The following is an 18,429-nucleotide window of genomic DNA, read 5'->3' as shown; positions in this document are numbered from 1 at the left end:
GCTGATAAACAAATGTCTCTTTGAGGACAATCAGATTTACAGTTACTGGCTGCTTTACAGCCTTGTTTTTCTGTGGTCAATTTGGTGTGACTATTTTGCACTGACATTTGTGTTTTTGTCATGTTAGTTGTAAAAACTGTTTTTGAAAAGTTGATATTTTGAGACCTCATCTACAGGCCTAAATGTGCATTAATTAAAATTAAATAAAAATTCAGTGTATCCACCCCTGTGTGCTACATATGCACAGCATAACTTGCTCATAGCATAGAAACCTAATGTTGAATACCTGGCAGTCAGGACTATAATGCAGTCAAAACATGATTTGTGATTTCAAGGCCTGCATATCGTCCTGTAATACACACAGCACTTAAATTATCAACAGCAGAGTAATTGTATGCCCAACATAAGTAGACCAGCTTAAACTCACTGTGCTGTATAAAAAAGAAAAACATGCGGGCATGTAGGAACTGAAAGTACCTTCCTAAAATAATCACAGACACGTAGGAATTGTTAAATTAACATTGAAGTCCGACTGAGTAGTGACGCATCACCTCATACTATCTGCCCCCTATCTTCTCCACTGCAACACTGCACAAAGTGGTGAAGGTGTGCGATTTGTTTTCGTTCTGTCAGTAAAGGTGGTTTCCCTGATAAAATGTTGACACACCGTATAATAATTGTTTAATAATATGTATCCTGATCACAGCAACATTGCTTCGCAGAGGGTAAGCCAAATACAATATCTAAATGATTTATGTCTGGTATTTCTCTTACGCAGAGTGTTGTTTTCTCCTAGTGTTGGTGAACGCATCTTTTCCACACGTAGTTTATACCGGTAGTGACGTAACTTGTTGGGTCTTCCTTTTGTCGTGTGGGAGCAGCGGCGTAAGTGTTGTTGCTTTAAAAATTATTTGTAAAATGCCATTAATTTGACCTTTCATTTTAATTCAATATTTAAACCCTCTGTAGTATTTTGTGCTAAACGTAGACGGTACACAGTCGACCGGAGAGGTGAAATAGCGCTATTTTCTACCTCCAGGTAGCCTGGACCAGGTTAGCCTGTTAGCAACTTACTAGCTGTGGTGGCTAACAGGCTAGCCTGTGTTATGTACTCTTAATAGTAACAAGGAAACAACTTGTTTACGTGATAATACATGGTATTTGTTTCACAGGGGCTTATTATTAGCAACCTAACGTGTTAACGTTTTTGTTGGTAGATTTATTATGTTGCTGAGCGTGTTGCTGTCAGATGTTTGACGGTTGAACTGATGAATTTTGATTTTGTACAGTTGGAAAATTGGTAATTTCAGTAGCATATATTACTACACTACCAAGTTATCTGTAGATTATAGGCAATATTCGCGTTCTTCTGCAGCCAATTTGACCATTGTTGTTTTTTAGGCTGTTGGCAGACTGTCATAAACCATAACAAGTTTTCATCTGCAGTGACAGTCCTGTGCTCTTAATGTGGCAGTGTGCAAACCGACTACCTATTGACAATTAAAAACTTTTTGTAAGGAATTTGTAGGAATGCTGATGCTAAGCTTCTACTGAAGCGGTAGAAAATGTTAATTATGAATCAAGTATTATGTATGAAGCAGTTTTTTAATAATCACAATAAAGAGACTATATTTACACTCTAGTATATTTCAATAAACACAGACATTATTAATGTTGTTGTTAAAAAATGAGGAAACAAACTTACAATGCTATGGTGTCACTAGAGTTGCTAAGATCTTGTGCTCAAATCATGTTAGCTAGGTCTACAGTTTACCTTGCCAGCTATCTTTATTCAACAATTTGAGAGTTTGTCTGAAGTAGGCTTACAGTACATCAGGGTTTAGTAGAACTCTACACCTTTGCTGTTTAAGCAGAATTTTAGCTCACTTTGCATTCAGTTCTAAAGCAAAATTAGGTCTCTGTGTTGTTTTCTTTCATTCATCCATACAGTCTGACTGCCACCTGCAAGTTTGCAAGATCAACAATTGTGAAACTAGATACATTATTGAAGATTGATGTAGTGATATTGATCATTCCCCAATGATATTGAAGTATAAGTATGCCAAAAACCAGTTTTAGTTTAACATCTGGTTAAAGCACATAAAGGAAGTATAAAAACTGTTGTATAGAGTACGCTGATGTTTCATTCTCGATAGTTTGACTTGTCATTATATCAGGAGCCACCTGTTTGTGGCTTTGTAGGTGTTACATGTACTGTTTTTTATATTGGTCTGCATGCTTTTTTTACCTTCTTATTTTGCCACAGCAGGGCCATCAAAGATGACTACAGCTGCAAGACCAACGTTTGAGCCAGCAAGAGGAGGGAGGGGTAAAGGAGAAGGTGATTTAAGTGCTTTGTCCAAGCAGTATTCCAGTCGAGATCTTCCAGGTCACACGAAGATCAAATACAGGTCAGAGGATCAAACATGAATGGAGCTGGGTTTTGGGTGAATGCACGCTGGAAGCAAAATACTTGAAATGTTTTTTCCCTGAAAATGTTCTCCCATCCTTAGGCAACCTACCCAGGATGCCCCTGAAGAGGTTCGTGCCCGTGACTTTCGCAGGGAGCTGGAGGAGAGGGAACGTGTAGCTGCACGTGAAAAGACCAGAGAGAGGGGACCAAGAGGTTGCTCTTTCTTCAAATATTAGACCTAGTCTGCTTTTAAAATCTCTTTTAGTTTGTATTTCTGATGAAGTGCCTTACTTTTTGTATTGTTTGAACACATGTATTACATTTTATCCACACCAATTTTCCAGAGCACACCACATCTTCATCATCATCTTCATCATCTTCCTCAAAGAGGCCCAGACTGGATCAGATCCCAGCAGCCAACCTTGATGCTGATGACCCTCTCACTGATGTAAGTGCTTGGACTGCAAGACTTGGTGGGCACTTTGTGATGATGAGCACTCATCAAGTCCCTTTGCTAATGAAGCTTCTATTTGTTTTTAGGATGATGAGGACGAGGACTCTGAGGAAGAGAGCGATGACGACGACACTGCAGCTCTTCTGGCAGAACTGGAGAAGATCAAGAAAGAGCGAGCTGAAGAGCAAGAACGCAAAGTAAAGCAACACAGATGTCTGCACTTGCAAGAACTAACAGAACAATTGGCAAATACCTAATGGATCATGTTTGAGACAACGCCAGCATTACCTCCTTTTGTTTAATGAGTTTTTTATTTTCCCCTCTCAGGAGCGAGAGCAAAAGGCAGAAGAGGAGAGGATTCGAATGGAAAACATCTTGAGTGGCAATCCACTGATTAATTTGGCAGGGCAGCAACAGCAGATGAGCCAGACTCAGAATACATTCAGGGTCAAGAGAAGGTATCTCACATACACACAAACAGACATAGACTGTAGATGCACAATATCAATGTTGTGTATGAAGAAAAAACAGCAATCACTCTTGGTTAATTTGTTAATGTCCTTCTAGATGGGACGACGATGTTGTGTTCAAGAACTGTGCTAAAGGAGTGGACGAGGCCCGGAAGGAGAAACGCTTTGTCAATGACACACTGCGCTCTGAGTTCCACAAGAAATTTATGGAGAAGTATGTTAAGTAAAGGACTTTTGTTCGTTTATTTGAATTTTTTTTTTTTAACCTAATGTCTTTGGTCTCCTCCCTTTGCCTTCTGTCCCAGGAATGGCAGATGGCATTCATACGTTATGTAATCAGATTCATTAGGATCTGTACAGTCAGCAGCTACAATTCTGTGTATAAATGAATTGCATCCTTTCAGGAGAGCTTGTGCAAAGCTGAATGCAATTTTTAAATGGGATTCAGCGTTTCTGTTTGTAGTTTTTGTTATTTCAATAAACAACGATTTGCCTCACAAGAATTTCTGCTGTTTTGTGTTATGAACATTGTGTGTGTCCAGCATGTTCATAAGAGTACAGACTAAATGAAACTATTAAAAATAAAAGAACTTACACAAGCTATTGATATTAATCATTACTTCAGAATCATATTTTTGTAATTATTTTTATAAAGTCCTTAAATTTCAGAATTCTATTTGTTAATAATGTAAAATAGTGTTGTGGGGAATGAGTTCATTTCTCCATGAACGGCCTCTCTTTTCCTACTTCATGAAATCACAGACCGTAAAAGTCCATTGTCTAAAATCCATTTTGCATATGTAATGCAACAGAACAATATATACTTGTATGTCACAACATCAATATAATTTCTGAGAAACATCCTTTTTGTTTTAAAAATTGTGAGATACAGATGGAAAATATTTAAAGACCCTCTCTGGTGAAACCCAAGTTTTTTTTTTTTTTACAAAAGTAACGTCTATATTGTATTTTTTTTATATACCAAAAGACACATCTTGAGTGAAATGAGCAGTCAACAGCATGATTAACCAATCCCATCAACTTTCCTCCTTCATTACAATCAGTTTTTGTTTCAAACATATATGGCTGAAATACTCTAATGTCACAACCTGCCCCAGTGTGCAGCTTAAAGTAGTTTGGCAGTATTAGTAGGTGAGCTGACGTGCTCCAGCTGCAGCAAGCAGGTAGAAATGGGTGGAGTGAGAGGCTGGAACTTCCTAGATCTGCACATTCTAGAAGAAACAAAGTTATAGCATTACATCTAAGCCAACATAAGGCTGGAAGAGATTTTTTTTTTCACTATAAGGAAAAGAGCTAAATATGTAACTTTGATAAACAAAGAGGAGTTTTAGGAGTTTAGTTAATGACAGAAGAGGAACTTTAAATCCTTAAATACAGCATTATAAATACAAAAAAGGTCATAAATGTTGAATAGCAAGTCAAATTAAAGCTGCAAGCAGCGTTGGACGGGTCCTCGCATCCGAGCAGCCTGGCTGGCCCACGCATATCCACGCTGCAACTGAGAGAGTAAAGATTCAGGCAGATTGGACCATGTACAGGCTACTTACACAGCACTTCCTGTTTCATGGCGAGAAATCCAAAAAGATGAGGTGTATCCTAAACATTATGGATATCAGAAATGCTCATTTTGATAAGGCAGGATTAAATTAATACCGTATTTGGAAGACACAGTCACCATTTATTTATTTTTGATACTAGATTTTGCTAAGTTTGGCACAATCAAAATTGTAAATAACTTGGGAAAAAAAAACTATTTCTACCGGTATGAATGTTATTGTGCATATATTGAATCACCAAAATATACAGCAAGCAAATTAAATAATTAAAATGATTTGCTCTCCATATGGTGAAAGCTTTTCCAGCTCCTAAAGAAAGCTGTTTGTACTTCATGCTTGATCGTGCTTAATTTAGTTATTCACCTTCTCTCATTACTTGTCTTTATTGTCAGCCCAGCTGTAGGGAAGCCAAACTGTTCATCTCTTTGAAATAAACATTTAAATGCAAAAAGATGAAATTACTTCATGTGCATAAGTTAAATAACTTAGCAAATGAAGTACTTAAACGGGAACATATGTGCTTAAATCACAAATATTCCCATTTGACATTTTCCACAGAAAACTCACTAGATGGCGGCCTTGAGCCAAAAATGCTCTAACATCTCAGCTCCAACGTTGCCACGGCAACAGCGTTTTATGAATCATCAAAATCTTCACACTGTGGCATCGTCAAGGCGTGAACAACGAGCTGTCCAATTTCTAGAATGATATAATAAAGTATCAGGCAATGGTATGTGCAAATGTAATGACAAAAACTTGTTATTGCCAATAGGTAGCGCTATGAGTATTTCTAAATTCATGAGTGTAGATATGTTCAGAACCTGACTGGTGTCCATCACATGAAGTTTGGTCCAGATTGGACCATTTCCTGCTGAGATATAAATAATTCAATTTTCATGGCGAGAAATCGAAATTCGCGCCGCCGCCACAGACACGCCCTTTGATGACGAGTCACCATTTTCTCCGTGAGTCATCATCAACGTGTTATGATCAACCTGCTGAGAATAGTACATCAAAGTGTAAAAAAAAAATGTCTATTTCCTGATACCACAAGGTCCGCTATGACTGTGAATGTATAGAACCACATGGATGTCCTCAGGGCCGGACACTGATCATACATGTAAAATTTCAGGCAGATTGGACCATGTACAGGAGATTTAGACACCACTTCCTGTTTCATGGCAAGGATCAATATTTTTGGGGGCGGCCATGGCCACGCCCCTTGACTTTTGCGAGCATTTTTGTTGTGACACTCCTGTGATTCCACATGTTGCATATATTTCCCAAATTAATCTCAAAACATTTACAGCTAATTCAAGATGGCCGACTTCTTGTTGGGTTTAGGGCGTGGCCATGATTGACTTTCTCGTGTGTCCTGATGTGCTGAATATGCATACAAAATTTTGTAGCTGTAGATGAAACACTGCCAGTTAGCCTAATGACCACTTTTTGCAACTTTGTAGGGGGCGCTATGGAGCCGTTTTGCCACACACATGCACAAGTCCCATAAAATATCAAATTTTTTCGCCGGTCCTGATGTGTGTGCAAAGTTTCACGCATTTTGGGGTATGTTTAGGCCGCCAAATTTGAGTTTCAAAAGACGGGAAAAGAGTGAAAAAGAAGAAGAAAAAGAAACCCATGCATTCCAATAGGGTCTTCGCACCTTTGGTGCTCGGACCCTAACTATCCTGCAGTGTAGTCATTTCCCCATTATTTCAACATAAAGTAGACAAATTGAAGGAAAACAATGAAGTTACAGAGATGTGGCATTCACTGAACTGAATTACATCGGTTATTTAGAGCACGTGTTCAGATGTACGACCCAGTTAGTCTGCATGTGATATTTTGTTCCTAATAATAATTAGCAATGTGATATTGTCCGCTTTCTGGTGTGGCGCAGGTTGTGTGCTTCGTTTCACTGTTCGGTACCGTAACATTTTCTGTGATACAAGAAAAATGTCAAGTCGTACGAAGAGTCTGGAAGGCAGCACACGTCCTGCCGGCAGAGGGCGCCATCTCCGTCAGTCTGCTCTTTGTGACGGGGATTGGGAGGCTTCTGGGAAAAGATGGCAGCTTCCTTTTGTTTGTAGGGATTTGCTGCACTCCGAGGGGGGATTTAAAGGCGTTCTTCGGCGGCTACAGGGGTTTCTGTTCATACTCGGAGCTCTCAGCAGCAGTTAGTCCAACTCTTGAACATGGAGAAGAGCGGCAGCATCGACAGCTTGGGCTCCAAACGCTCCTCTTCCCGACAGCCAAGTGTTGATTCATTGTCCAGGTAGCTAAACCCCCCACTACACTCGTCTTTTAAGCTAGCTAAAAGTTTTAAGACTCTCTGGAGGTTAAATATTTAGAGTTTATAAGTTAAATTAGCCTGTCTAAACCTGGTGCTCTGTTTCTGAACTTTCAGAAGTGGCTGTTATCTGGTTAATAAACTGTAACGAGACGAGCAACACTGTGCTCTATTAACTGTATCGATCATCAGCCATTTTATTCCATTAAAACGAGTAATCATTTAACTGCGATTTGATTCAAGTGCCTGTCAGAAGTTAACAGAAAAATATGTTACATGCATTTGCTTACTTGGTCTGACCAAACAGTATAGATTGACATACTGATTGTTATATATTATTATATTATTAGCAGTGATTGAGGCACTAAACATAAGAAAACAATTTTCATTTACACATTTGGTGGTGTGGGTTTATGAAACTAATCATAAAGTATTTGTGGTCATCATATCTTGGGTAGCAGAAGCTGTTCTTTACCTGAATTAATAAAATGAAATCTTATAAATAGAGTTATTGGAGAGAAAGAAGTGATGAACTGACCCTTTGTATGGGTCAGAATGGAATCCAAGGTTTATTTGAGCTGGTAAATAGTTCTCCTCTGTTACTTCAGTCCAACAACGCAATCAAACACTAAAATCTAGGTTTGTGCATATTAATATCTTAATGAAAATGTCCTGGAAGTTCTAATGGAGCTCAGAAGTCGTCCAAAGAAGCTTTAGTACAAACGGTTCCACCGTATAAACCTGGAATCTGTCTGGGAACAACAGACCTGTCAAATGTGAAGGAGCCAGAACATTATTTACTGTCAGAGCTTGAGATGATGTAGTTACAGCAGCTGTGCTACATGCCTAAATGCACACGTCACTCTCGATTTAAAGAAACACTTATTGTGTCTGCTGCGGTGTGATGCTGCAGTTATTATTAAAGTCAAAGAATTGGACACACAGACAGTTGTGTGCAGGAAACAGGACTTCAGGAGGTCCATTCATGTTCCTACACAATAACAAATTACATTCAATGACACCTGGAAAGCATTATTTTAAAATTCTAATGTTAATCTAATACATTTCAGATCTGCCCGAGTCACATTAGTTATTGTTTTTTTTAACCAACATCAAGATTATTTATTGTTTGTTAAGTTAAGTGTAGTAATGAGGGAAAAATGAGAGAATAATAATGCAAAAAAGTTGATTTGTTATGTTGCAAAGCTCTGTGTGTGTGCATCTCTGCTGACTAAAGACACTGAAATTTATGCCCTTGAAATGATTCACTTTTAAAGTAACAGCAGAGAAAAGCTGGAACAAAAGGAAAGCCTGGCATTTCTGCTTGATTAATGACAAAAACTATCAATTTCCGATCAAAATTGCTGATGATTACGGTAATTTTGAATTAACTAATAGCATATGTGTGCACTAAAATCATTGGGACGCTCTCAAAATCCACAAGAGCAAAAATGTGTTGTTGCATTTCTGAAACAGCAGCTCATAAATAGTTGCGACTTATTACTCCACAAAGGACTGTGGCGGCGTTATGTTACGATCGTCATATGTTTGTCTGTCTGTGCGCAACATTACTCAAAAATTGACTAACGGATTTGGATGAAATTTTCAGGGAAGGTCAGAAATGACACAAGGACCGTCTGATTAGATCACAGTGATGTGGCTTATAGTCTGGATCTATGGATTTGTTAAAGATTTCTATATCATTGCGAGATAGCGGCACGGCTGTGACAAGAAGTGAATGCTATGATCACATGATTGCGATCCTATTACAAATCCACCACTGTGGACATATCGGGACTTATCCATCCGAAATGATACAAGGAGCAATTGAAAAACTGTGGGGGTGTTTTCCGAGTCCCATCAATTCCTGCCGCCTGCTATATATTGCGGTCATGGGATTTGGTATCCGTACATAACGTACACATGCATAACACATGCCTGTGCTCAGCGCAAGCTCATTTTATTTTTTGGTACATCTGTATTAAAGGGCCACATTCTATAGTGCCGTGATTTCTGATCATCAACAACTAATAAACAAATGCTGCATTTCTAAAAAAAAGTGCTGCATTTGTGATAATGCCATATAGGGGAATGAACAGCATTGGAGGGCTACTGCGCTGTCTGAGTGCTTTTCTTGTGAATATCAATGTTATCATCATGTTGTCTTTCACCAGCACTTCCACCTCTCGCTCTGACCGGTCTGCACAAGCCAAACCACCGTCTGCTATGTCCTCTGACTCTGTGTCAACTTCTGCAGAGTTTTCTCCGGAGCTCAGGGTTAGTAGCATGTAGTTCACTGATATTCTCCTTCTCCATTAACATCATATATGGTAATAACTGAAGCATATTCCTTTTCATTTCTGCATCCCTCAGGTCAAGCCCAAAGCCTCTGCCAAGGTATGTCATTTCATGAATTACCTGCTGCCCAAAACGTTTGTTTTAATAATACTTCAGGTCAACTCATTGCTCTGTGTTCATGTTTTATTCATATCTAATGTTTCCAGCAGGTGCTTAGAGAGTCAGACAAAGAAGAACCACAGTTGCTTCCAAATGAAAATGTGCAAGACATGGGTAAGTTTTCATTTTGCTGTGAAACTGCTAGAGTGCATCGGGGGTAAGTAGGTTTCTTCAGAATGAGTGATTCTTGGCTAAATCAACATTATTTTCTTGTTTTATTCTGCAGCCCAAGATATCACCTACTTTTGTCCTTTTACTGGAGCACTGAGGGGAACAGTGATTGTTACCAACTACAGACTCTTCTTCAAATGCATGGACAGGGTATGTTTGGTGAACTTCCAAAAGCACTGCGAGATATTTTGAGGGAGTGTTTTGTTTTTGACAGTGTGTATTTGGTTTCTAGGAGCCGGCATTTGTGCTGGACTTGCCCCTTGGGGTGGTGAGTCGTGTGGAGAAGATTGGAAGTGCTTCAAGCCGTGGTGATGTGTCCTATGGGCTAGTTTGCAAGGTGAGGTTAACGTGGTCTAAACTATGTGCACTTGTTGATAAAGTAGATGATGGTTATACCGTGCACAGGCCACAACACAGAGGAAGATTCTGTTTTCATCCCTGCTGTGTAAACAACACTGTTTCCACAGCAGCCTACTAGGAAATAATGTTATAATGCTGTGAAGTGACATTTGCATACAGCCGCCGATCCCTCAGTTTGACCATGACCCGCTGCTCTGCCTTTCTGCAGGATATGCGTAATCTACGATTTGCACACAAACAGTTGGAGGACACACTGAGGAAGTCCATTTTCGAAGTCCTGATGAAATTTGCGTTTCCTGTTTCCAACGGGCTGGTGAGTGATTCTCAGTCACGCTGTCGCTGACACTTTAACTCCACACAGACTGTCAACTGATACACTTCTCCTCCACTGTCCACAGCAAATCTTTGCCTTTGAATATGGGCAAGTCTTCCCTGAAAATGGGTGGAAGGTGTATGATGCAGTCTCAGAGTATAAAAGACAGGTATTTCAAGATGCCACAGTCTGTCAGGCTCTGTTCAAAGTTATAGAAAGCATATTACAGTGGCTGCTCACGTGTTTTTTTTGGACAGGGTATACCAAATGAAAGCTGGAGGATAACAAAAGTAAACGATCACTACGAGCTGTGTGACACCTACCCATCAACTCTGGCGGTGCCTGTCAACATACCAGACGAAGAGCTGAAGAGAGTAGCTGCCTTCCGAGCAAAGGGACGGATACCTGTGAGTGACAGTTCTTCGGCATGAATGTAACGATCCTGTCATGTGCAGCTGGCTCTCAGGACGGCCTGTGCTTATCCTCTTGTCACGCACTGTGTATAGGTATTGTCATGGATCCATCCAGAGAGCCAGGCGACAGTGACACGCTGCAGCCAGCCAATGGTCGGGGTGAACGGGAAGCGCAGCAAAGAGGACGAGAAATATCTCCAATCAATCATGGATGCGAATGCTCAGTCCCATAAGCTTTTCATTTTTGATGCCAGGCCCAGTGTCAACGCTGCTGCCAACAAGGTCTGTTTTCTAAATCTGAGTACAAAAACTATATTTAACAAGAGGAAAACAATCTATTATATTTTAATGTCATGCTATTGACCCTTATGCACAAAAGCAAAGTCCTTATAGGCAAGTGTTGCCACTTGGCAGCCATCTTGGTAACGCTCCAGGACAGTTACTTCAGGTTAACAAGACCAAGTCCATATCTAAATGAATTGAATGAATTTTAATGGTCACCGGGACATAAAAGCTGCATATATAGAATCACCAGTCAAATGTGATAAAGCAAACTTAAGAAGTTTGTTGACTTTGCCCCAAAATAAAATTTAAAAGTTTTTTTTCCACAAAAATTATACTTCTACTACACGTGCATACAGTTTCATGAAACCACATGTGCATCGGTGCAACATCGCAATTGGTTGGCTGTTTCGTAGTTCGACTGTTACAACACAAGCAATGAGCTTTTTTTGGGGGGGCGGGGGGCATCTTTGGCGTTATGGAATTCTCACAGATTTCTACTCAGTAATGTCGAATTGTTGAGTCTCTCTCATATAACCTCTCAGACAGAGGTCAGGAGTGATTGTCAGCTGTTTTGTTGATCAGTGCCCATTAACTCTTCATAATCACCTCATCCTTCACGTGTTTTCTACAGATGAAAGGGGGTGGATATGAAAGTGAGGATGCGTATCAAAATGCTGAGCTGGTATTCTTGGATATTCACAATATCCATGTGATGAGAGAGTCGCTCCGCAAGCTGAAGGACGTGGTCTACCCCAACATCGAGGACTCCCACTGGCTCTCCAATCTGGAGTCCACTCATTGGCTTGAGCACATCAAGGTAAGTGTGATGATACAACAAAGCGGTAAAGCTCTACAGTAAAAAAAAAAAATATATATATATAAATATATATATATATCATAGACTGTATATGAATATAAAATATAGTCAAAGCCTTTGGGTCTAAAAGGGGAACCAGTGTGATGTGATTGAATTCTGCATTATTTCTAACAGACAGCAGCTCCTCTGGTTGCAAAAAGAATTCCAATTGTTGAAAAGTCTCTGAGAAAATAACTCCACTTCTCACTGGATTTGTTACCTACGGAGACATTTTTCTAATGCATATAAGGCCTCAAGCTCTAGTTTAGTCTTCTCCAATACAGCGTGGTGTTCATTTAGTAAATTATTGTCCCATGTAGAGTAAAAATAGAAGATAAAACACGGTATGTTTTACACTGTAACTACCTTGTGTCTGATGAGTAGCTATCCTATGAGCATGCATAGTGTCCTCATGTTCTCAATCAGATCCACTCTCCTCTTATCACATCCGGTTTAAAAAGAGCAAGATGGTGACGGTCAAATTCTAAACTCGGGACCTTAAAATGTTGTCCATAAATCAACGGGTGCGCACACACAGTCATACATATATGATATAGGTCCAGTAGCCCTGCTCTTCACCATATTGTGTGTGTTTCTGGTGCCATGTTTGCAGTTAATTCTGGCTGGAGCGCTGAGGATTGCAGACAAAGTGGAGTCTGGGAAAACGTCAGTGGTGGTTCATTGTAGCGACGGCTGGGATCGCACAGCTCAGCTCACCTCCTTGTCCATGCTCATGCTGGACAGTTACTACCGCACCATTCGCGGCTTCGAAGTCCTGCTCGAGAAAGAGTGGCTGAGTTTCGGTCATCGCTTCCAGCTGGTAAATAAATTGTCTGAAATTTTTGTCATTTTAGTAATCCCAGTATGCAGTTCAGGTGTTGTTTCTAGTTCTGCTCTTGTCACTGATTGTCCTTTTCTCTTCCGTTTCTGTCAGCGTATCGGTCATGGTGATAAAAACCACACAGACGCAGACCGCTCCCCTGTTTTTATTCAGTTCATTGACTGTGTCTGGCAGTTGACTCGCCAGGTAATAAATAAGTATTAAACTAAGGTGATGAAATGTGGAAAAAAAAATCTTTCAAGGATAATAATGAAGCTGTTTTTATTTAAGTTTCCTGCAGCCTTTGAGTTTAACGAATACTTCCTGGTAACCATCCTGGATCACCTGTACAGCTGCCTGTTTGGGACATTCTTGTGTAACAGCGAACAGCAGAGGTTGAAGGAGGTAAGGTCATTTTGTTTCTTTTACCATTGTATGAGTTTATAAAATTTTAAACCATACATGCTAAAGAATATGTAAACATTAGGTAATGATTATTATGTTTAAGAATATAGCAAGCCTTTTTAACATGTAGCAGTAAAACCCACTATAAATATCAACAGTTGCTTTTTTGAGTAGTTGGAGTTCCAAACCAACATATCCAAAAAGTTTTTTTTTTTTTTTACTATTGACTTTTGACTTAACTACAGATATCTTTAATTACATCTTCAGGCTTGATGTCTCCATAGAGTAATTCTGACTATTTGATATCAGTCATTCTTACTAGTGGCAAAGTTCATTGTAGATGTTTACAATTATTCTTCAGTTACAGATACCATAAATTGAATTGTAGTTATTAAAAATTCAATTCTGACCAGTCAAAATCTAATTATCAATATGTCTGCATGGAATTGTAGCTAGTAAGAATGCAATTTCAAATATCTACAATTGTATTTCTGGTATCTGAAATGAAATTGTGACCTGTAAAAATATTATTCGTACTAGTAACAATTTATATTTAAGACACAATACTTTTATAACGACTCAGAACTGAATTTTATGTCTCATTAAAGGAATCTCCACAGCTCAAAATGCCATGCTATACTTTAAATGATATACATCTAAAATGAAAATGTTAATTAGGACATATCAAAAAAGGCTTGTTGATGTGTGTGTCATGTGCAGCCGTTGATATTTAAAATGGGACATAAAATTACATTCAACACAATCCTTTTTCAACATTCAACAGGAAACTCAGTTGTAAATATCTGTTATCACAATTCTTATTGTGAAAAGGGGATTACTGATATCTACAATTAAATTAAAGATATCTCTGGATCAGTTTTAACTATTCAAAATGTAATTTCTACACGTTAATATACGGAGTCTAACTTTTTAGATTTGTCTTGTAAATGTCTTAAATTGCAATTTTGACGGTTCTAAAAGACATTTCTACTCATAACAACTAATTATTTACTAGTCAGCTGTACTGATTAAAAGTTCAGAAGGCTTGTGCATAATGGTAAAAAGAAGTGCAAAGAATAAATTACAAAGTGAGTGTAATAACATGCACCTTTTTTTTTTTTTTTCTTTTTTACAGGAGATTCCCAAGCGGACAGTGTCATTATGGTCTTATATTAACAGCCAGCTGGAGGAGTTTACCAATCCTTTGTATGTGAACTACTCCAACCATGTGCTGTTCCCAGTAGTCAGCTTACGCCACCTGGAGCTTTGGGTCGGATACTACATTCGCTGGAACCCGCGAATGAGGCCTCAAGTAGGTCACAAAGCCTATCTGCCTCTTGTTTACTGCACTGTTTTGAAAGGAAATGGTTTACACTCTCTTCTAGTGGTTGAACTGCAGCTTTACACTTTTTTCCTTCCCCTTTTGCTAGGAGCCCGTTCATCAGCGCTACAAGGAGCTGCTGGCAAAGCGTGCCGAGCTGCAGAAAAGAGTGGACGAGTTGCAGCGAGAGGTGACCAATCGCTCAGCGTCCTCATCCTCTGAGCGGGCAGGCTCCCCAACACGCTCCATCACTCCAGTGCAGACCTTCGTTTGACACAACTGGACCTTCGTAACTGTCACAGAAGCTGAATCCCACCTGTGAGAAGGTGCCATACAGCAGTAATCAGTAGGTTACACACCTGTGTGCCAATCTGCCTCTTTTGGTGACACACAGTGATTGTACACTACCATCAAAAGTCTGTAAAAGCAGATCGCTGTATTTGCATCTCTCACAGGTCATGCAACGTCTGCTTGTAACAGAAGTGTTAGTCTCAGAGCGCTTCACTACAGCCATATTCTACTCTTCTTCCAGGTTTGAGGGGACATGTAACCAGAGTAATGAGGACTGTTTAGAATATTGACCTACCTACAGTCAGTGTTTTTAAAGTACACTAAATAAGTATCACTCGGGTTAAATGTTTATGCCTTATACACTTTATAGGAACTCTCACCCCATTCCTTGATACTGATTTGAAAGCACTACAGCTGAAGCCATAGTGAACATGTACAGTGCTACAACAATTAGTTTAAGCTCCAGAAAATAAGTACTAAAACCAAGTTAATGGCTTGGGAGTTGTTGGGTGTTGATTTATAAATGTAGCTTAAGGGCTGTAACGTTAGCTTCCTCTAATATTAGGTAAAGGGTTCATTAAAAAAAAAAGGTTGGGATTGTCTTTTAAGAAACAGTCTCTTTAGATTGTTGTGACCAAATATCTGCTTTTATGAATCCATATGTCATGCATGACATTCCTTTCACTAAGAGATTTAGGTTTTGTAAGTTTCATTTTTCTCACTAGTTAAGATTATTTGTTATCCTTTAGTCCAGACTTGTATTTATAACTCACAAACATTCTCTGTCTCAAGTCATGACCTGATTAGAGACAATTCCATGCAATATTAATAAGCTGCAAAGAATATGCAATAGTTAACTTGCCCCGGCAGTTGTTTACTCAAGAATGTTTGTGTGTGAAAATTTCTTGCAGATGCTTTTAAAGCTAGTATCAGCCAATATTAGTTTTATAGGGAGCAGAATGTGTAACCTCTAATATTTTTGCTTTGGGTGTCTTTTTTTTTTTTTAGGTTAATTAACCTGATTGAATATCTGTGCCTTGCTCTGAATGATTGGGAGAAAAACAAAATAGCGTGCACAGTTTGTAACTGCCGATGTTAAACAGTAAATAGTGTTAGCCTTTAGCCTTTCCACTGCGTATGTGAATACTTGCAATAAATGCGCAACTCAGCCTCAAGGATTCATTTTGGTTTGTTGCAGTAGCGTGATGTGAACACAACACTTATTTCAGTCCACGAGGCTAGCATTAATTATCTCTCATTATCATTAGGATATTGCCATAAAATATAAGATAGAGTGCCTTTTATTATAAATTAAGAAACTGAAAGTGTGCTTGTGAAGCAAATGTAATACCAGACTGGTTCTGAAAACATTAGCGTGACCATATTCAATCTGTTTAATTTTCATACCTTAGGTGTAAAATTATTTACTCTTTAGAGACTGGTAACTCCCATGACTTTTGTATTTATTCATGCATCTACATCTGTATTGCCACTGATACTGAGTTAATCTCCCTTTACAATGTACAGCTATAAAGTCACACAGCTCCACCTGGTTGAAGTGAGACTGCAACACTGTATGCACTCATTGCTTCAAAACTTGAATCTGGAAACTGATGTACTGCAGGCAGCGGCGATGTCAATCTATACTGAAATATTTAATAAAAGTGCTGATACTATGTAGTCGACTTTATGTTACTTCTTACTGCAATTTCATGATAATGATGTGTACAATCACAAAAAAATCTATTTTTTTACTTGTAGCTATAGTTAGTTTTTTCTTTCTGTTATCTAAAACAGCAAAACTGGGTATATTTACATCCACATTTATAAATGAGCTAAAAAGGTTGGTGATTTTGTTGACTAAGTGTGTATCTAAATCTCCTCCAAAAGCCAGATGTTAAGTATGTCTCTGTCTTTGTGTTCCCAAGATCTGCCTCTGACCTTATACAAAATTTTCTTGGTAAACAGAGTACAAATAATTTCATAAATTTAATTTGTGACTAACTTTTTGTAAATTTATGAGCTCTCTTTTAATTGTGTTTGTAACAAAGGAAGCACTATTTGAATAAAATGTCCATTGACGTCTTATAAATTTTTGCGATGCAGCTCGGCTAATGCTGGCTGTGTTTTGGTCATTTACAAGGAGTTGATTTTGTCAATGAGTCACACAGACATGACTGAGGAAATAAAAGGAGAAGCACAGCAAAAATGGAGATAGCGCGGATAAAGTTTACTGCAGGTTTACGGATTCAGGGGAAAGGAAAAGAGACTGATACGGGATAGAGAAGCAAGGTGCAATAGAAACATGAACAAAGTCTAAAGAAGCAGAAAACCTTAGTCCAAGCCTTTATCTGAATTTACTGTAATTTTCTCCAAAATGGTTCACAGATCTTTTAATATAGTGACTAATTTTACATCTACATCCAATCCATGTTAGGGATTCAAGATTTAAAATAATGTAATACATGAAGATGAGCTACATATCCCTTACGTACACTGGAATTTCTAGTATGTGACTAGTTTTCTGCATGATTCCTCCTCCAGCTCAACACCCTGGTAGTCGACTGAGCTTACAGCTGGGCACAGGATTGTTGTCTGTTGATATTTAAATCATGGTTTTCTTATGCAGTTGAAGAGTTGCCAGCACCAGTAAAGTCTGTAAAACCATATCAATCATTCCTTGTGAGTTTTACTACTTATATCCCAAACATCTGCATGATCTACAAGAACAACATGTTGATTGCATTTGATTCAAGATGACTTTCTGAGATGGACACCGAAACCTCCTATGGCTAAAGTGCGAAAGACTATATGGCCAAAAATAAGTAATACAATCCTCCAAAATCCTGAAAAGGCTACAAGAGCTAAATGTTTGTGGTAGATTTGCAGCAACAAAGTTTGTTTTCCAGGATATGTTGCCCACTAGTGTTAAGCCCTCTTGACTTCTACAGAAGCACTGTAGTTTATTACAGACACTTTGGTTTACTACCTCAGTCAGTGGTGCTAAACTTCTGGTAACCTCCAGATAACAAGTTTACTATGAGTGGCCAGCAGATCTGTGAATGTTTGTCATTGATATTTCACTGCAGCAAAGGTCACATTTTCATATGCAAATTAGATTTATGGAAAACTCACAGTCAATTTTGTGGAAAACTTTGGGCAGTTTTGCTGAAATGTTTTCTGTTTGTATCAAGTTTACCGCAAGTTCACATTTTATGCAATGCTTATAGTATCTGAACAGTTACATATACTATATACAGTAGTAGTAGTGTCTCAGCAGTGATGCTGATCAGCTGTTCTCCCTGTGCCTGTGTACGTTTCCTCTGGGCATGAATGGCTGTCATCTTGGGTTGGCTGGGAAAGGCTCCAGCTCCCTCATGACCCTGTAAGGATAAAGTGGGTATAGCTAATGAATGTGGAGTGTTTTCATGTGCTTCAGCAAAGTTATCCAGAAGTTTGCCACAGATGGAATTAGAAAATGATTTTGCTTCAAATTGAACACAGTTGTTTTGTGAGAAACTATTTTTTTTGTA

General features: G+C 38.8%; 2 protein-coding genes across 4 annotated transcripts; both read left to right on the top strand.

Moving 5' to 3' along the window:
* Positions 1–808: 808 nt before the first annotated feature.
* On the top strand, positions 809–3,840 carry cwc15 (CWC15 spliceosome associated protein homolog). Of its 2 annotated transcripts, none has more exons than XM_023284029.2 (7): positions 809–885; positions 2,267–2,411; positions 2,514–2,626; positions 2,758–2,861; positions 2,954–3,064; positions 3,195–3,325; positions 3,435–3,840. In XM_023284029.2, the coding sequence occupies exons 2-7, from the start codon at positions 2,281–2,283 to the stop codon at positions 3,562–3,564; spliced, it is 720 nt and encodes a 239-aa protein (XP_023139797.1). In that variant the 5' UTR covers positions 809–885; positions 2,267–2,280; the 3' UTR covers positions 3,565–3,840. The 2 variants fall into 2 exon arrangements, with proteins under 2 accessions (XP_023139797.1, XP_023139798.1); XM_023284030.3 differs by having other exon boundaries at positions 812–885; positions 2,270–2,411.
* Positions 3,841–6,954: 3,114 nt separating this feature from the next.
* mtmr2 (myotubularin related protein 2) lies at positions 6,955–16,572 on the top strand. 2 transcript variants are annotated; one of them, XM_023283985.3, is made up of 16 exons: positions 6,955–7,189; positions 9,379–9,481; positions 9,578–9,601; positions 9,712–9,775; positions 9,888–9,982; positions 10,065–10,169; positions 10,401–10,505; positions 10,591–10,674; positions 10,763–10,912; positions 11,012–11,200; positions 11,835–12,020; positions 12,673–12,879; positions 12,994–13,086; positions 13,171–13,284; positions 14,420–14,596; positions 14,715–16,572. In XM_023283985.3, the coding sequence occupies exons 1-16, from the start codon at positions 7,110–7,112 to the stop codon at positions 14,877–14,879; spliced, it is 1,941 nt and encodes a 646-aa protein (XP_023139753.2). In that variant the 5' UTR covers positions 6,955–7,109; the 3' UTR covers positions 14,880–16,572. The 2 variants fall into 2 exon arrangements, with proteins under 2 accessions (XP_023139753.2, XP_054873514.1); XM_055017539.1 differs by having other exon boundaries at positions 9,709–9,775.
* The last annotated feature ends 1,857 nt before the right edge of the window (positions 16,573–18,429 follow it).

Source organism: Amphiprion ocellaris, chromosome 14 (assembly GCF_022539595.1).
Source record: "Amphiprion ocellaris isolate individual 3 ecotype Okinawa chromosome 14, ASM2253959v1, whole genome shotgun sequence".
Classification (NCBI taxonomy): Eukaryota; Metazoa; Chordata; class Actinopteri; family Pomacentridae; genus Amphiprion; species Amphiprion ocellaris.
The sequence above is the reverse complement of the archived record's forward strand: the minus strand, read 5'-3'. Positions and strand labels throughout refer to the sequence as shown.